At 42.6% G+C, this 15282-nt stretch overlaps 2 protein-coding genes across 5 annotated transcripts; both read left to right on the top strand.

The window, feature by feature from the left end:
- The first annotated feature begins 400 nt into the window (after positions 1–400).
- Positions 401–10261, top strand: LOC125011127 (endophilin-A2-like). 2 transcript variants are annotated; one of them, XM_047590163.1, is made up of 9 exons: positions 401–596; positions 4431–4499; positions 4602–4818; positions 4982–5115; positions 5221–5379; positions 6221–6324; positions 6608–6741; positions 6878–6928; positions 7702–10261. In XM_047590163.1, the coding sequence occupies exons 1-9, from the start codon at positions 552–554 to the stop codon at positions 7887–7889; spliced, it is 1101 nt and encodes a 366-aa protein (XP_047446119.1). In that variant the 5' UTR covers positions 401–551; the 3' UTR covers positions 7890–10261. The 2 variants fall into 2 exon arrangements, with proteins under 2 accessions (XP_047446119.1, XP_047446120.1); XM_047590164.1 differs by lacking the exon at positions 6878–6928 and having other exon boundaries at positions 402–596.
- A 120-nt stretch (positions 10262–10381) lies between these two features.
- On the top strand, positions 10382–15129 carry stap2a (signal transducing adaptor family member 2a). Of its 3 annotated transcripts, none has more exons than XM_047590162.1 (11): positions 10382–10756; positions 11627–11698; positions 11793–11912; positions 11996–12052; positions 12162–12313; positions 12410–12541; positions 12639–12708; positions 13236–13338; positions 13423–13518; positions 13595–13723; positions 13797–15129. In XM_047590162.1, the coding sequence occupies exons 1-11, from the start codon at positions 10649–10651 to the stop codon at positions 13850–13852; spliced, it is 1095 nt and encodes a 364-aa protein (XP_047446118.1). In that variant the 5' UTR covers positions 10382–10648; the 3' UTR covers positions 13853–15129. The 3 variants fall into 3 exon arrangements, with proteins under 3 accessions (XP_047446118.1, XP_047446117.1, XP_047446115.1); XM_047590161.1 differs by having other exon boundaries at positions 13794–15129; XM_047590159.1 differs by having other exon boundaries at positions 13767–15129.
- The last annotated feature ends 153 nt before the right edge of the window (positions 15130–15282 follow it).

The raw sequence follows: 15282 nt of genomic DNA, 5'->3' as shown, positions 1-15282 counted from the left end.
ATGAATGTCAGTTCCAAATGTTTCCCAACAGAACATTTATTGTCACAACATGATCAGTGTTATTTACTAACCCCTATATGTGGTCATAATGTTATGCCTTATCTGTGAATATGTTCTTTTAATTTGACAGACTAATCAGACTAGTGTCTTCAAAATTACAATCTAGAAAATGTAACCGCTGTGAATCCCAATCTAGGATTTGTGTTAGGCAGTGTACACGTTCTATTTATTTCATTAACACAATATCTCTTACTTTAAAAATATATATCAACATCAACAATAACTTAGAGGCATTTCTGCAGTCCATCTGAAATAAAATAATTAAGGGAAAACAAATAGTTTGCGGAGAAAGAATGATGTCTGGCGTGTGCGTGTGATTTTTGACCCACTTACTTCGCCTCCCACATGAAGCTGAAGCCAGGAAGCTGCGGTTGCCTAGGAAGTTTGGAGACGTGTTTCTCGGCTGCTGTTTGTGTTGTGAACTCACGACAGCTTTAATACGCATTTTCTTACACAAGGCCCGGTCCAAGTGACAACACTGACGGTGCAAGATGTCCGTCGCAGGATTTAAGAAGCAGTTTTACAAAGCGAGCCAGGTAAAAAGCGCGACTTTTTTTCTTTGACTCTAGCTTAGCCTGCTAGCATCCTTGTTACTTTTACGGGCTAGCGTCGAGCTGGCTAGTTGAAGCGAAAAAACTACGGGAAAAAAAAAACACTCCGAGCAAACACAACCTTATAAAACGCGTTGACTCGCAGTACACGACCAGTCATGTTGATATTAAAAACTTTAAAAAGTGTCAAAATATGTTTTCGCTTACGTCAACGTTAACCCTTGTTTAGCTAATGCTAATGAGATGTTACCCCAGTCGTAGCTTATTTACCCTTTAGATTTCTGGGCTTTAACGTTATGTGTTAAGCTCTTAACGTTACTTAAAGGTTAATTAACTTGGCTGTCGGTAGGTCAGTTGCCCAAGTTTTGCAGGTTGTAATAATGTTTTCTTTTTTTAAACTAAATCAGCGTGAAAGTACAAGATGAACACTTTCCGTCCTAGGTCTCTTCTGTCATATACAGAAGTGAGGTATGGGGCGGCTGAGTTTCGGGTGTGATGGAGGTATCATGATATGTAACGTTATAGTTTTACTTTTATCTGGTTAGGATTAGTCAAACACTCCCCTGTTCAAAAGTAATGTTCCCGCTTGTTAACTCTAGCTTAGTTGATCGCACAATGTTTTTTTTGTTTTGTTTTTAGAGCAACACAACACGAAGAGTTGAAAAACAAGACTCATGCCAGACATCTTGTTTTGAGTTATTGAGCTGAAATGTGAATGTCAGTTTTCCTGGATGATACCACGATAACTTGTCTTTTTCCACATATTTGGGTTCTAGTTCACCACAGAAAGGTCTTGGTGGATTATTAATCCATGACAATGATCCCTTCTAACAAACAGGGTTTTGGATTATTCACTGTATCAGTTTCGTGTTTTTCACTAGGCTCACACAGGCTTCGCTGTTTCCATTGTTGAACTTCTCATTTTGGACAGAAGTTTTCTTTTGACACAGTGTCATATCAGATTTTAGAGCGTGGCTGTGCTCAGTGGCTGTGTCGGTGTTAGGGGGCATCATTTACCGTTTTTGAATATCTTGGATTTATTGAGTCAGGTTTGCCTTGTGCTACCAAAGTTCAAATGCGGCTCATCCTTATTGGGAATGAAATGACATAGTTGCTTCGTCGGGCAGTAAAGTACTAAATGCATCATCGCAAAGATTGTTCTCGACGAGTTCAACCCTGCTAAACCGGTGGCCAATGTTTTGAAGACACCATTCATGTGGCGGGCCCGTGCTTTGGCTCAACATTGTGTGACATGTGAATGACGGCTCCCTGCTCAGTGGGTGTGAACTCTACCATGTGTAATGGAATCCTTGTTATGTGAGTACTTCTCACACCACCTTGCAGCTCTTAAGTAAACTTGTAGACACTGATTTTGTAAGCATTTTGGCAAAACAGCAGTGATACAAAATACAGTAGTTCATTACATATACACTATATACCGCTAATGCTAGAGTACAGTGGTATTGACCAACTTTCATTGCTGCAGAGTCAACTCCTAGGACATACAGTAACTATACTTGACCTTTACAACGGACAAGCCCAGTCTAGAAGTGTTGCACTTTATCCTACAGGCTTTGAAAATAACGAAAAGGAACAGGGTGGAGGTGAATGAATGGTTGTGTAATATAGTTTCCAGACATGATCCATATCATAAGGCCATTAAAATGTGATTTAATCTTTGATTATATAAAATGCGTGCACCGACTGAATGTGTCACTGTGCACCTTTGAAAATGTATTTGTATTTTACTCGGTTCAATTTAGTTTTCAACATCTTATGTTTTTATTTCACAAAGCAACTAAAATACTGTAAAAAAAACAATAAAAAAAGAAAGAAAAAAAAATCCACCCAACCCTTTCATGTATTCATTTCGAACAAATGCAACATACAATAATATGTTTGCATTGTATGTAATAATCTGAGATTATAGGGTTATTATTGTCCAGATGAGTCATGCATGTGAAATACTCCAATTATTTGTGTGTTCACGAGAAACATCTGATGTTGTGAATCATAAATCACAAAAAGAGACCTCAAAATACTTAACAATCAAGAACTGCTGGTTCGCACGTGGCTGGAAAAAAAAACCTATAAAGCTGATCAAGTAGTTTAATCACTTCACATTTCGTCAATTTTTCTTTAAATGAAGATCTTATGGTGGCTACTTTTCATGGGATTAGGCACTGAGCCAAGAGCTCAGCAAGGTGATAAAAGGATTTAGCGTAACACCCCACAACTCAGCTGGAAAGGCTTTGTGGGCCTGTGCAGTTAAAGTAGGCCTGTTTTGAAACAACATGGAGAAAAATGGTGCTTTATACCAGCATGAAAACATTATTCCAAAGGTGAAGATTGGTTGAAGTGCTATAATGATTATGGGCTGCTCTGCTGTCTCTAGGCTTCAATTGCCTCCCATCATCAAGGGGGAAAACGATTTCCAAAGTCTTTCAAGGTATCTTGCAGGATAATGTTTGGGTGGCTGATTGTGGAGAAAGCTGTCAGTGAGTTGCAAAAGAATGCTGTTCACGCCCGGCGTAATAAGAATCTGGCAGAGCTGTGAGGCAGGAAAGAAGATTCAGCAAAGTTATTTAATCCAAGGGTTGCGTTATGTTCATCCGCACTAGGAAAGTTTCATTGGTTGTCTTCAATAGAGACGAGAATGACCATGTTGCGTTATTACTTTACACCGTGTTTTTGTCTGTTCTTTTGACCCAGTTAATGATCACATTGTATTGCCACGTCTTCACATGTGGCACAAAGAGACAAATTAATTGCACTTTTTTAATTAGAGCAGAATTGTATCACATAAACCAGCTGGTAATGGGTGTTTTGGGTGGAGTCGGAGTCATCTGAGAGCCACTGAGTGTTCCATGCAAAGCGGCTTTGCCAGGCCTGTGCATTACATAAACTAGATAGATTGATTGATCCATCTGCTCATACAGTGTTATGTGCAGTTTGCTGCTGACAGCTGCGCTGACTTGAACCAAATGACAGTGCACGCACAATGAGCCTCTGTTTGGCCTGCCAGACAACTGAGTTGGAGAAAGATGAAGCTAACATCTGCGTTTAGTAGAATTACCCATGAATGTGGTTGCACTGTAGGAAACTGCAGTATGTGTGCTGACCCGGTGGAAAAAGGAAAACCTTTCAGAATATTTCCTTATGGAAAGTCTTTAGAGGAAAGTTAAGTTGCAGAAATACCTCACACAGAGCTGTGGAGGTGGTTTCTCTGATGGAAAAGATGGATGAGAGTTGGGAATTGTGTTAACTAAACAACAAAACCGTGGGACAATTATATCCATTCAGTTATCTATATATCGTAAAACACACATAATACTCATTTCTCCAAGCTCTTCCCACTGGGAATATTGTTTAATTCAGTGTCCAAAGTCCAAGGTGGGACTGCCCTTGATTTTTATGTTGTCACAGTTGCCCTTTACTGCCGTTTCTCAATTGTATTTTAGGCACTAAAAATGTTTTAATAGCTGTCCGTGCTTGGCACAGAGTCATTTCATTTTAATATCCCCAGCTGCATAGAAGAGTTTGTGTTCCTACGAGGTTTCCAACGGTCTGCAAGTTTCATCGTCATCATAAAAACATGCAGTTTAGTTAGCGGCTTGCTTGCTGAACTGTGTGTACGTGGGGACTGGGAGACTGTTTTTGTTTACAGTGGCATGAATAGAAAGTTTCACAGTCCATCATTTGTATCATTTTTTTTTCCTTTAATAGAATATGTAGATCTGTCATGATGGAGCTCAAAAGATGTGTAATCTTGTAAATAATCCTCAGTCAGCTTCATTGCTCTGTTTCCCATTTTTACAGCTGGTGAGTGAGAAGGTTGGAGGCGCAGAGGGAACCAAACTGGATGAAGATTTTAAGGACCTCGAAAGGGTACTTCCTAAATTTTTTTATTTTTGTCAAAATAATGTCCTCCACGTTTCTTTGATTATATTTTAAACCATGTCATCTATTGTGTCTGACATATGCCACCAGAGAGCAGATGTTACCAGCAAAGCAGTGGTGGAAGTCATCAATAAAACTTCGGAGTATCTCCAGCCCAACCCAGCAACAAGAGCTAAGCTTTCCATGCTCAACACTGTGTCCAAAATCCGTGGGCAGGTGAACAGTCCAGGCTACCCACAGCCCGAGGGCCTTCTGGGGGAGTGCATGACTAAATATGGACATGAAATGGGCACGGACACCAACTTTGGTGAGTTGAGTTAGTTAGAAGGTTATGTAGAAGGAAGTAATATGTAGCTACACAATGTTGATGCCAGGGAAAGTATACAGATGTAACCTTGGTAGAAATCCAGTCATTAATGTGCTGTCCAGAATTAGTAAGTTCTGCTATTGTGTCTGTGTCTGTTCCTCAGGTGGAGCTCTAATAGACATAGGAGAGTCAATGAAGAGAATGGCCGAGGTGAAGGACTCTCTGGATATCGACGTGAAGCAGAACTTTATTGACCCGCTGCAGGGAGTCGCTGAAAAGGATATCAAAGATATTCAGGTAGAATCAAAGAGAGGTTTCAAACAGTGAAAATGTTGGGTCGGATAATAATGTAAGTTCTCTGAAACCTCATCCTCCCATTCATAACCCTTTCACCGCCCACAGCACCACCTGAAGAAGTTGGAGGGCCGCCGTCTGGATTATGATTATAAGAAGAAACGTCAAGGGAAAATTCCTGATGAAGAGATCAGGCAGGCCCTGGAGAAGTTCCACGAGTCCAAAGAGATGGCTGAGGGCTCCATGCATAACTTGCTGGAGACAGATGTGAGTTGCAAGTAGTCTAGACTTGTTTCCTATATTAATGTATGTTGGTAAACCTGTGTTTATTATTAATGAGACTTGCATGAGTTAACAAATATTCAGACGAATTATGTAACCTTTGTGGACCAGTATGAGACCAGGAGGATGTTTTTTTTCCATGAGGATTATCGGCCTCTGCAGAGGCGTTAGAATTATTCTACATGGTGAAAATGTACCTGCAGCAGCATACATAATGAACAATATTTATAGATATAGATTAAACATATTGTTACATGAGTTATACTCTTTTAGAGTAACTTTAAGCTTGCATTGCTTAAGCTACCAAACCGATATTGTTGTATTTACTGTCCACATACATGGTTACATGCAATATGGTGATTTATAGCAGGTCTAAAATAAAAACTAAATAAACCATCTTATACAGAACATTAGTTTTCAGTATGAAAAGAGGAAAAAATGCATCTGTAGAGAGATGCATTTAATGCATCAGTTGCAGTTATAATCTAATATTTATCTAGCTTTTCTTTCTGACTACATGCATTGGAAATGTATGTTTTTACTGCTCACAGCTTCTCAGTCAAGACACATCTCTCTCAGGGTAGTGTCAGCTGACATGCCCTGTTGTTTGTTTCACTGTAACTTCCAGTACGGCGACCTTGTCAAACCTGTTTCCTCTGGAATTTACAGCTGTCATGTCATGATGAGTGATTCAGATCTTTTTGAATAAAGCCACTGGGATTTACAACATACCGATAGACAGATTAGATTAATGAGAATGAGGAGTGAAGGCCAGAGCCGTTTCTGTGTTACGTTTTGTCCTAAAATTGTATTTGTGCACATGCAGGTGGAGCAGGTGAGTCAGCTGTCGTCTTTTGTGGAGTCTCTGCTGCAGTACCACAGAGAGGCAACTCAGATCCTGGAGGAGCTTTCTGGCAAACTACAAGAGAGGTTAGTGCCAACTATTTTTGGAATAGACCATGCCTTTTGTATGTTGAGGCTCTATCCTCTGACTCACGGCTTGTGATGAGTCAGCAGTGTCATCATTCCTTTTACCCCTTATCAGGTAATGAATGTCAAGCAGCAGCTGATTTGTGCTACTAGTTTTAGTAAGCAGATTATAGTCCCCGGGAGAATTAACTGACTCTGCGTTTAATCTGCCTGTATTTGTATTGGTGTATTCTCCTTCTTGCAAGCTCAGAGAGGTAACATTTTGATTTCCAATTGTGTGCAGGGTAAATGACGCTCAGAGTCGTCCAAGGCGTGAATACACACCCAAGCCCAGACCGAGCTTTGACTATGGAGAAACAGAACACTCCAACGGAGGATACTCACCGGCGGCAGCCAGCCCTCCAGCTTACACCCCTGGTAAACTTACTCTTAGATATCGTGAGATCTGCGTGAGCGTGATTGATCTCCTGTGTTTGTGTGTGAGGCCTAGTCCAAAGAAGGCACCTGTGTTTTCTTAAGACTGACGTTTCTTTCCTTCTGCAACATCGACCAGAACAATACCCAGTTCCATCCTTCCAAAGAGCTTCCGTCAAGAGCAGACCGCGTGAGTGGACTGATGAAGATAGGGTGTCACTTACACCGAACAAGACAGTGTCTCTCCTTTTGTTCAGTCTGTTGCACATGTGTGTTTCCGAGAGGTGCACGTCTGCGTGGCTGTAATGTATTTTCCTAACATTGCTGAAGGGTGTTTGTCGGGACCAAATGCGTCCAGTCTGTCAGACCAGACCACAACGGTGCTTGTCAGAGTGAACCACTGTCTGATGAAGGCTGCGGACGTATAGATTTCATCAGCAAACAACAACAACATGTCTTTGTTGTCACTGATCTATTAAACTTAAAACTACCAAACTAAAATTTTAACTAAGTGTATTTTTTAGCTGCAGTGTCGTAGTTTGGGTGAATTCTATGCATCTCGCAGCCTGTTAACTGACGTCTGAAGCTTCTGAAGCTCAAGGTAAAATCATGGCATGTCCCAAACACAAGTAAATGAGAAGTCTTGAACTTGCCTAAACCTTGAACATGGCCATTATGGATGGAATTAAAACATTTTGAGATTTAAATCTTGAGCTTCAGAAGGATTCTTTGTTAACGACTAACTTCATATTCTTAACATTTTCTGTTTCAGTGACTTTTACAGTCTATTCCAGAGTCCTACTGGAAAAACATGCTGTTGCCATTACGAAAAACTTCCAAAAGAGAATTTACTAACCTGGTTGAATGGAAACTGTCAAAAACAATTTTGTTGGAATAACATTTTTTTCTTTTTCTTTCCCCCTTCTTGCATGTCTCTACTTGTGTGTGTGCCTCTTTGTGCAGGTGAGCCTTGCTGTAAAGCTCTGTACGACTTTGAGCCAGAGAACGAGGGAGAGCTGGGCTTCCACGAGGGCGACATTATCACCTTGATCAATCGGATCGATGAGAACTGGTTTGAAGGGAGCCTTCGCGGGAAATCAGGATACTTCCCCAACAACTACGTTGAGGTGATGGTGCCTCTGCAACACTGAAAACAACAAGGCAAAGGAGGGATCAGCAGGATGGTGATGATACGTTATCAGCTCTCAATAACCAAAGCCAAAATATTTTTTTCTTTATTTAAATTTAATTAAACATCTCAAGACCAAATGTTTTTGTAGTTAAGGGTTGTTGGAGTAAAAAAAAATGTTCAGAAAAATGGTCAGAAAAATGACAGCACACTATTTGGGTGCATTAACTTTATCCCTAGTCTTCATAATCATTCTCTATGCATCTGTGCACTTTGTACACTACACCTCTGTCACTGGGACTGAACATGAAGGACCAATTGTGTCCAGCAATATCCACACTAAGAAGTGCAACTACTTTATTTTATATTCACAATACGACATCACTTGTTCTTTGTATTGTTCTTGCTGGTACTACACACATGCATATGTATGCAGCCATTCGTCTAAGCAATATTTTCTACACTCCCATTTCTAAACTCTACATCCTCAGGCTTTCGTACTGTCATTGGTCATAGACTTCAGAGAGTCAACATGGTGGACCGGATTTATTTTGGTCGTGTGTGACTCTATCCTCCACTGCCATCTGCTGGCACCAGGGATTATTCATAGCTGTTCATATGAGTTACACTGTCATATGATTTCTACTAGCTATCCGCCATCGTTTTTTTTTTTTTTTTCAGTTCCTATTTGCTGCCTTGTCCTGGGCTGTGAGGTCGCTGTTTTGTCAAATGTATAAATATAATAGAATAATAGAACCTTTAAAAAAAAGCCTAAATAGTTGGAGTCAGTCAGGTAACTATGACCGACTGCTGGTTGTAACTATTCTGTAATAATAAACATTGGCTGTTTAAGTTACCTTATTACAGGGCGCATAGTTACCTTTTTGTTCAATTTCTAACACAAATTGTTGCTAAGATATCAGTGAGTTGATTTACATTCATCTCTACAATATTTTTTTTCTAAAGCACTCCTTTGTGTTTCTCAGCACAGATGCCAAAGAAAGGATGCTGAAATCACTAAATTTCATTAGCAAATAAATGTACATCGTACAACCTGATCTCTAAACTTAAAATAGATATTTGATGAAATGTCATGCAGCATTACACCAAAGCCATAACCGCACGCCCTTTAGTTCCTCTGTTTTCTCAGGCTCCATTGATACTGCTGGCAGTGTCACTCAGAAAGCTTTGAGGGCTTTTACTGAACTGTGATTTGTTTTCCCCCCTCGGTGCTGGAGTGAGCTTGGCTTTAGTACTCTAACCTATAATTTGAACCGTGAAAATCAATCTGATGTGTGTTGGGTGTTTTTGTACCTGCCTGGGTTTTCAGCCTGAAAAAGCTATCTCCCAGTGATTGTGTGCTGAACACGCAAATAATGAGGAAGGCCTGTACACAATGGCTGGTTTCAGTTACCTTTAAGCCTATTACAAGCAAGCTCTGAACTGTCAGGGTTTATAATGTTCACTAAAATGCCAACTTTCTCCTCTTGTCATGATCTCCTTGTTAGACCGCCCCTTCTCCGCTCATCTCTCCCAACTCTATTAAAACTGGGAGCAGAACGGACAGGTCCTTTCAGCAGGGCAGGGCACACTGCAGTGGATTATGCCCTCCCCCACTAGTCTTTATTCACCACCTGCCTCTGTGCCCCCACCCCCTTTCTCTCATTATCTACCCCATCCCAAGCCCACGGGGCCTCTGGAGCTCAGTCTCCTGGTCCATACTTTGAATAATATCCTCAGTGCTATCAGAGAATGTACCTCTTAATGTTGCGTTCGCTTCTTATTCATGGTTTGGGGACGGGGGGTGGGGTTTGGCTGTGCTTGATAGTAACCGTGGTTCAGGTGTGAGTTTACGTGCCTCATTACACTAAATCAAAACCCCTCCGTTTGAGAGAGAGAGAGGAGGAGGGTGGGGGGCTCAGGTTGAGCTATTACACAGCTTGTATGATATTGATGATGAATAATGTTGTGAAACAAAGGGCTGAGATCAATTTTTGTGGGCTGCTGCTGTCACAGCTGAAATAGCTGTCTGAACGCCGCAGCTGACCTTAATGAACACTAAACTCCATGTCTCCATTTAGCAATATTGATGAATGAAGTATTATGAGCCTTAAGTCTTTATTTTATTATGCACAATCTTAATGCTATTTTCTATGTAAAAAATAATAACTTCTTTGCATGTGTCTTTATTACAGCTTGTGTCTTACGCAGTGGCTCTTTTTTTTTTGTAACTGTGACACTATGGGGAGACTAAAAGTGGGATTATCCTGGATTACGTTTAGGATGTATGGATTACCTCTATACTATATATATAATCTCTCTCATTGTATATGTTATTGTGTATGAATGGATGCTATTCATTTTCTTATTCAAATAAATGTTATATAATTTGCATCTGTGGTGTGTCTCTACATATGTTTACCCCAGCAACTGAACTGGTCTTTTTAATTGAAACAATTTCATTTCATACAGAAGGATTGAGAAAATATACAAGTGCACTTTAGGATTAAATCTCCCCTCATAGCCTACCCGGTTGTCATATAAATTAATTATTGACAATTGCTCATCCTTGTTCAATAAAAGTCTCTTCGGACATCATCCCTCGACCATCACAGTTGTAATCTTCACATCGAGTCGTCCGCATGACCCCCAGACACGGCAGGCTACATCAACCAGCTGTTGGATTACTGCCACAGTCACTATCTCGTCGGGGAAGGCGTGTCAGTCCCCGAATTACTCAGCGCCCCTTTGTCCTCGATCGGTGCCCAGCCAGCGACACTCATGGCGGCTGCACCCGTCAGGCAGCGCCCCGGAGCGGGCGGACACCGGGCGCAGCTCCCGCCCTGCTACTACGAGGGCTACCTGGAGAAGCGAGGCCCGCAGGAGAAGGTAGGCTCGCCCGATTGCCCGTGATGATGATCTACTGCCATGTTGTTTCGGTGCATGCTGTAGACGGCGGTGGTCAGTGTGCTCGTGTGTGTGCGCAAACACCGGCTAATCCACCATTCCCGGAGAGATGTCAACTTCCTTATTGTGCTGGAATGGGCGAGGCGAAACTGAACATTAATGCTGGCAGGAATTTTTCACACAGCGGGTAACCGGTTTTGCAAGAATATGACGGGGGAAGCAGGCAAAAAATACACAATGGTCATCAGTCGAGGAATTCTGGTCGCTGTCAAAACGATGCATGTCATTGCAATTACGTCACATGAACAATACGAGGTTGTGTCCATTCTCTCAATAAGAAAGCTTCTAATACATGCCCTAGACAGCATTCCTGCAAAGCATGTCCATCTCAGTCACAGATGAATACTGTTCTTTTGAAATACTGTTCAGACAGCCGGATCTCTAAAGCGCATCTCAAATACAGAAGTTACATCTAGTAAAACTGCCCATATTGCTCAGTCATTATTTTGTGTGTTGATTTTATTTGTGTGTAAGGTGATAAATGAATTATGGGACACCCGCTCCCTCGGTCCCACCCATCCCTCATTAGGCTCATTCTAATGCAACACAGACGTGTAATGTGAGCATGGCTCAGGTGCGGGGTATTGCGGTGATCCGTGGTCACAGAGTGGCAGCAGCTGAGGCCCCCCTCACCAGCCATCCCTTGGGACAGGAAGTGTGGGAGTGATAAAAAGGGAAATATCCATTACACAGATGTGGGAAAAAAATAAAAAAAAAAACAGCAGTGCCACAGCAGCTCATCCTTGGATTTTCCATGTTTGCTTGTTTCTGTCCATCTGTGTCTGTGGACAGGCGTCCAAGCGGCTGTGGACCTGTCTGTGTGGGAATTCTTTGTATTTCTTCAATAATGCCAAGGACACTCATGTAAGTTACAAACTGTGCACGCCTTCCTCTTTGTACCTTTTTGTGGCATCCATCGTAGTGTGCTGAGACATATTTATGTGCGTTTTCTTAACAGTACGTGGAGAAGCTGGACCTGGGTGGATTTGTGTCGCTGAAGGACGACTGCAGCCGTGACCGGAACCTGGAGGCAGCCAGACTTATACTCCGGATGAAGGATGGAGAAACCAAACTAACAGTATACATCCCAACCCACACACTCAAATCCCGTTAACGTGAACTCATCTCTGTTTGGAGTTAAAGTGCTGTTGTCTTTTCCAGGCCCCCAACCTAGAGTCACGGGAGCTGTGGAAAGGTTTCCTCTACTCTGTTATAGATGTTAGTATGAATGTTTCATACACCTGCTGCACCCTCACCCCCGTAGCGGCCTACCTCTCCACTGTGCTGTCCAAAGCATATAAATATTCTGTTTCCTCTCCGATCACAGCTGAACGTACCATCTTGCCTCACGTTGCTGCCGGGGCAGCTACAAATGCTGAAGGAGGTGGTGGACAAGGAAAGGTCCAGACGGAGAACTCGCAATCCCGCAAGAGCTCCTCCTTCCCCTCTCTCCGTTCCTCTACTAGGAGAGATCCCAGCGTGAGTTCAGAGGGCAGATGCACCTGATGTGTCTGTTGTACATTTCGTTCCTATGCGTGACCATAACGGCGTTATTATCATGTTTTATACCTGCAGGTGTTTTCGCCCAGTGTCCAGAACGGAGGCTGAAGTCCTTCTAGAGCGACACCCGGACTGTGGCAACATGCTGCTCCGTCCGGGCAGAGACGGATGCTCCCTGGCCGTCACTACACGACAGGACCTCAATGGGTAAACACCTGCCGAACATCTGGATGCTACAGAACCCACGGGCATCGCATCCATCTAACGTGTCGTACGTTGTCTGTCTCTCTCCGTTTGGCTCCAGGTCAGTGTTCAGACATTACAGAGTCACCCAGAGGGACCAAGGCGGCTACGTCATCGATGTGGAAAATCCTGTGAGTGCCAATTTGCAGACGGACGTCGGTAAAGGGCAACTAATTTGTGGATTTGGGGCACTACAAAACTAGGAACAGGTTTAAAAAACAAAAAAGAAACACGAGGGAGACCTACAGAATATTAGGATGGTGGTCATAATGCTGTGGCTGATGTGAACAAGACGGATCAACCTAAGTTTTCCCTTTTTTATATAGTTTTATTCGGTATTGGTTCTATACAGCACTCTCTTTCTCCAACATAACATTCTGTACACTTCAATGGTGACGATCAAATTATTCATTGATTATTTGACGAGATACAGAACACATGACAGATTTGTTACACAAGAAGTCAAGTGATTGTTGCAGCTGATTTTTGAAGAGCTGCCTGTGTTGTTTCCCGTCAGATAAAATCACCATTTGTGTGGTGAGTCTATGAGAATCTTGTGACCGTGTCATAACTCAGCACTCATGAACGTGTAGAGACTATTTGAAAAAGAAATGTAAAGCATTAAAGTAATATCATAAAGAGATTTTCTTCTTAACAGATTCCCTGTGCTACGCTACATGAGGTAATTGATGCCCTGGTAGACAAGACGGCGGGAACTCTGCAGCCTTTCCTCCTGGAGGAGCCTTATGAGGAGAATATCAGTGAGGGGACATCACGTTTACCTTTTAAATGCCTTTTTTCTAAGTTGTAGGACTAATCTGACCATGTCAAATTTGTGTCGTCAGCGTATGTTTCCGCCAATGATGAAAATGGAGAAATGATCCTCCACACGGCTCCCTCCAGCCCCCTGCCCAAGGCCCCTGCCCTGCCGCCAAAACAAGGTTTGTCTGAGTCACATAAACCACTCGCAGACAGACACAGGAATCAATAATGATTACGGATTTCATTGTGGCCCAGATCGTTGGTCCAGCAGCCCTCTGTCCAGATCCCCTGCCCCAGACAGACGCATCCTGACCTCATCGGTGCCGGCGTCGCCCACCAACCCGATGAGACGTCTCATCCTCTCCCCTTCGCCTCTCGCACAGAGTGAGTACCGACTTCCCTTACAGCAGTTTAACCCCCACCCCAGCTCAAAGAGTTTCCTCTGTTTCGCCCGCAGCGCTCAATGAGGAGCTGAAAATGAAGCTGGAGAAGAGACGAGCCAGTCAGGAGTGACTCTTTCACGAGGAAGGACTTCCTGTCACAGCGTGCTCAATCTTCAATGCCAAACCTCTTCTCACCGCTGCAGCTATGTCCTCATCCTGTGCCTTCTGTAGGTGGAAGACAACTACAAAACCACCACCTTCTCTTAAGGAACTAATAAGTGTTCGGGGTTTATTCTTTTTGTGTCAATACGAACATGCTGAAGGGTAAACCAACTCTGATTAGCTCCTTAAGTGCAAGACTGCCTGATTAATACTGGATTGGATCCATGCAACCTCATGAAAATGCTGCCTGCCTCGGTTGGGTTCCTTGTGTTTTGTCCACTTGCATAATGTTGATGTTTACAAACTGAGGAAAAATAACGCCACAACAAATTCTACAAGAACTACTGTATGAATCAGTACGACTGGCAGCTCAAAAATCTACCGGAGAAGCACTGACACGTTCTGGACCACCCGCTGATCCAGATGTTTTCCTGACTGAGCCCGTGTCTCTGCTGATGTTACAACACTGGAGACTAACAAACGAACAAACCGACAAACCGCTGACTGCTGAGATAAACATGACCTGTGAAACTGTATCTGCTCTGAAAGTGAAACAGTCCAACACAACAGCTCTCTGTGTTCCCTTCGCTGTATGTCACAGGATGGACCTGAATCTGAAAACTCTCTGTCAACAATCTCTGCCGGCCGCTCTTGAGTGCATTTTGTGACTGATAAGCAACAGTTCATGTGCTGCTGATACAATGAGACGGATTTCCAAGTCCACTTTCACTGTACTGTTGGTGCATATTTTTCAGTGTTTTATTATGCTACTGTGTGTGTGTACGTGCCATTGTACGGTGCTATGACTCACCAGACATGCCTGGGAACTCTGGGAGATTTCAGTTCCTCTTTGAGAAAACCAGTGTACTGTAATCATAGGTGAGGGGGCCCTCTAGTGGAATGGCTGTCAGACATGGAGACAGAGGAACTGAAACCGTATTAGCGCACTGTCTTTGCAAACAGCTGCACAGACCAACCCTTTTTATGTTACAGAGTAATACTGACCTTTGGCTTCGTGACCGTATTATTCCAGACCTTACATTTCTACTTTAATCAGTTCATTACAGATTTCAAGGTGCTTTGAAAATGTCAGTATTTGTACACATTTTTCAGCAGTCGTCTTTACAGAGACTGTGATCATAAGTGTGTTCTTGTATGTTTGTACATGACGTGTTGTGTCTTCTCGATCTCTATCAAAGACTAGCGTTTGTTAGATATTGAGGGCATTAAACTGTTTTGCATGGATGAGTTGTTCCTCACTGTTTACACTCTAAACAATTGTTTCCTGTGTCCGAGGGACAAAGGGGGAATCTGACCATGTTAAATCTGCTCCATGAGTGGATGATTAGAGTGAATATGAACATTAAACATTCAGATTCAGAAAACTTGTCCCAGGGA

The sequence above is a fragment of the Mugil cephalus genome, chromosome 7, assembly GCF_022458985.1.
Source record: "Mugil cephalus isolate CIBA_MC_2020 chromosome 7, CIBA_Mcephalus_1.1, whole genome shotgun sequence".
NCBI classification, from domain to species: Eukaryota; Metazoa; Chordata; class Actinopteri; order Mugiliformes; family Mugilidae; genus Mugil; species Mugil cephalus.
This window is presented reverse-complemented; position numbering and strand designations above follow the sequence as displayed.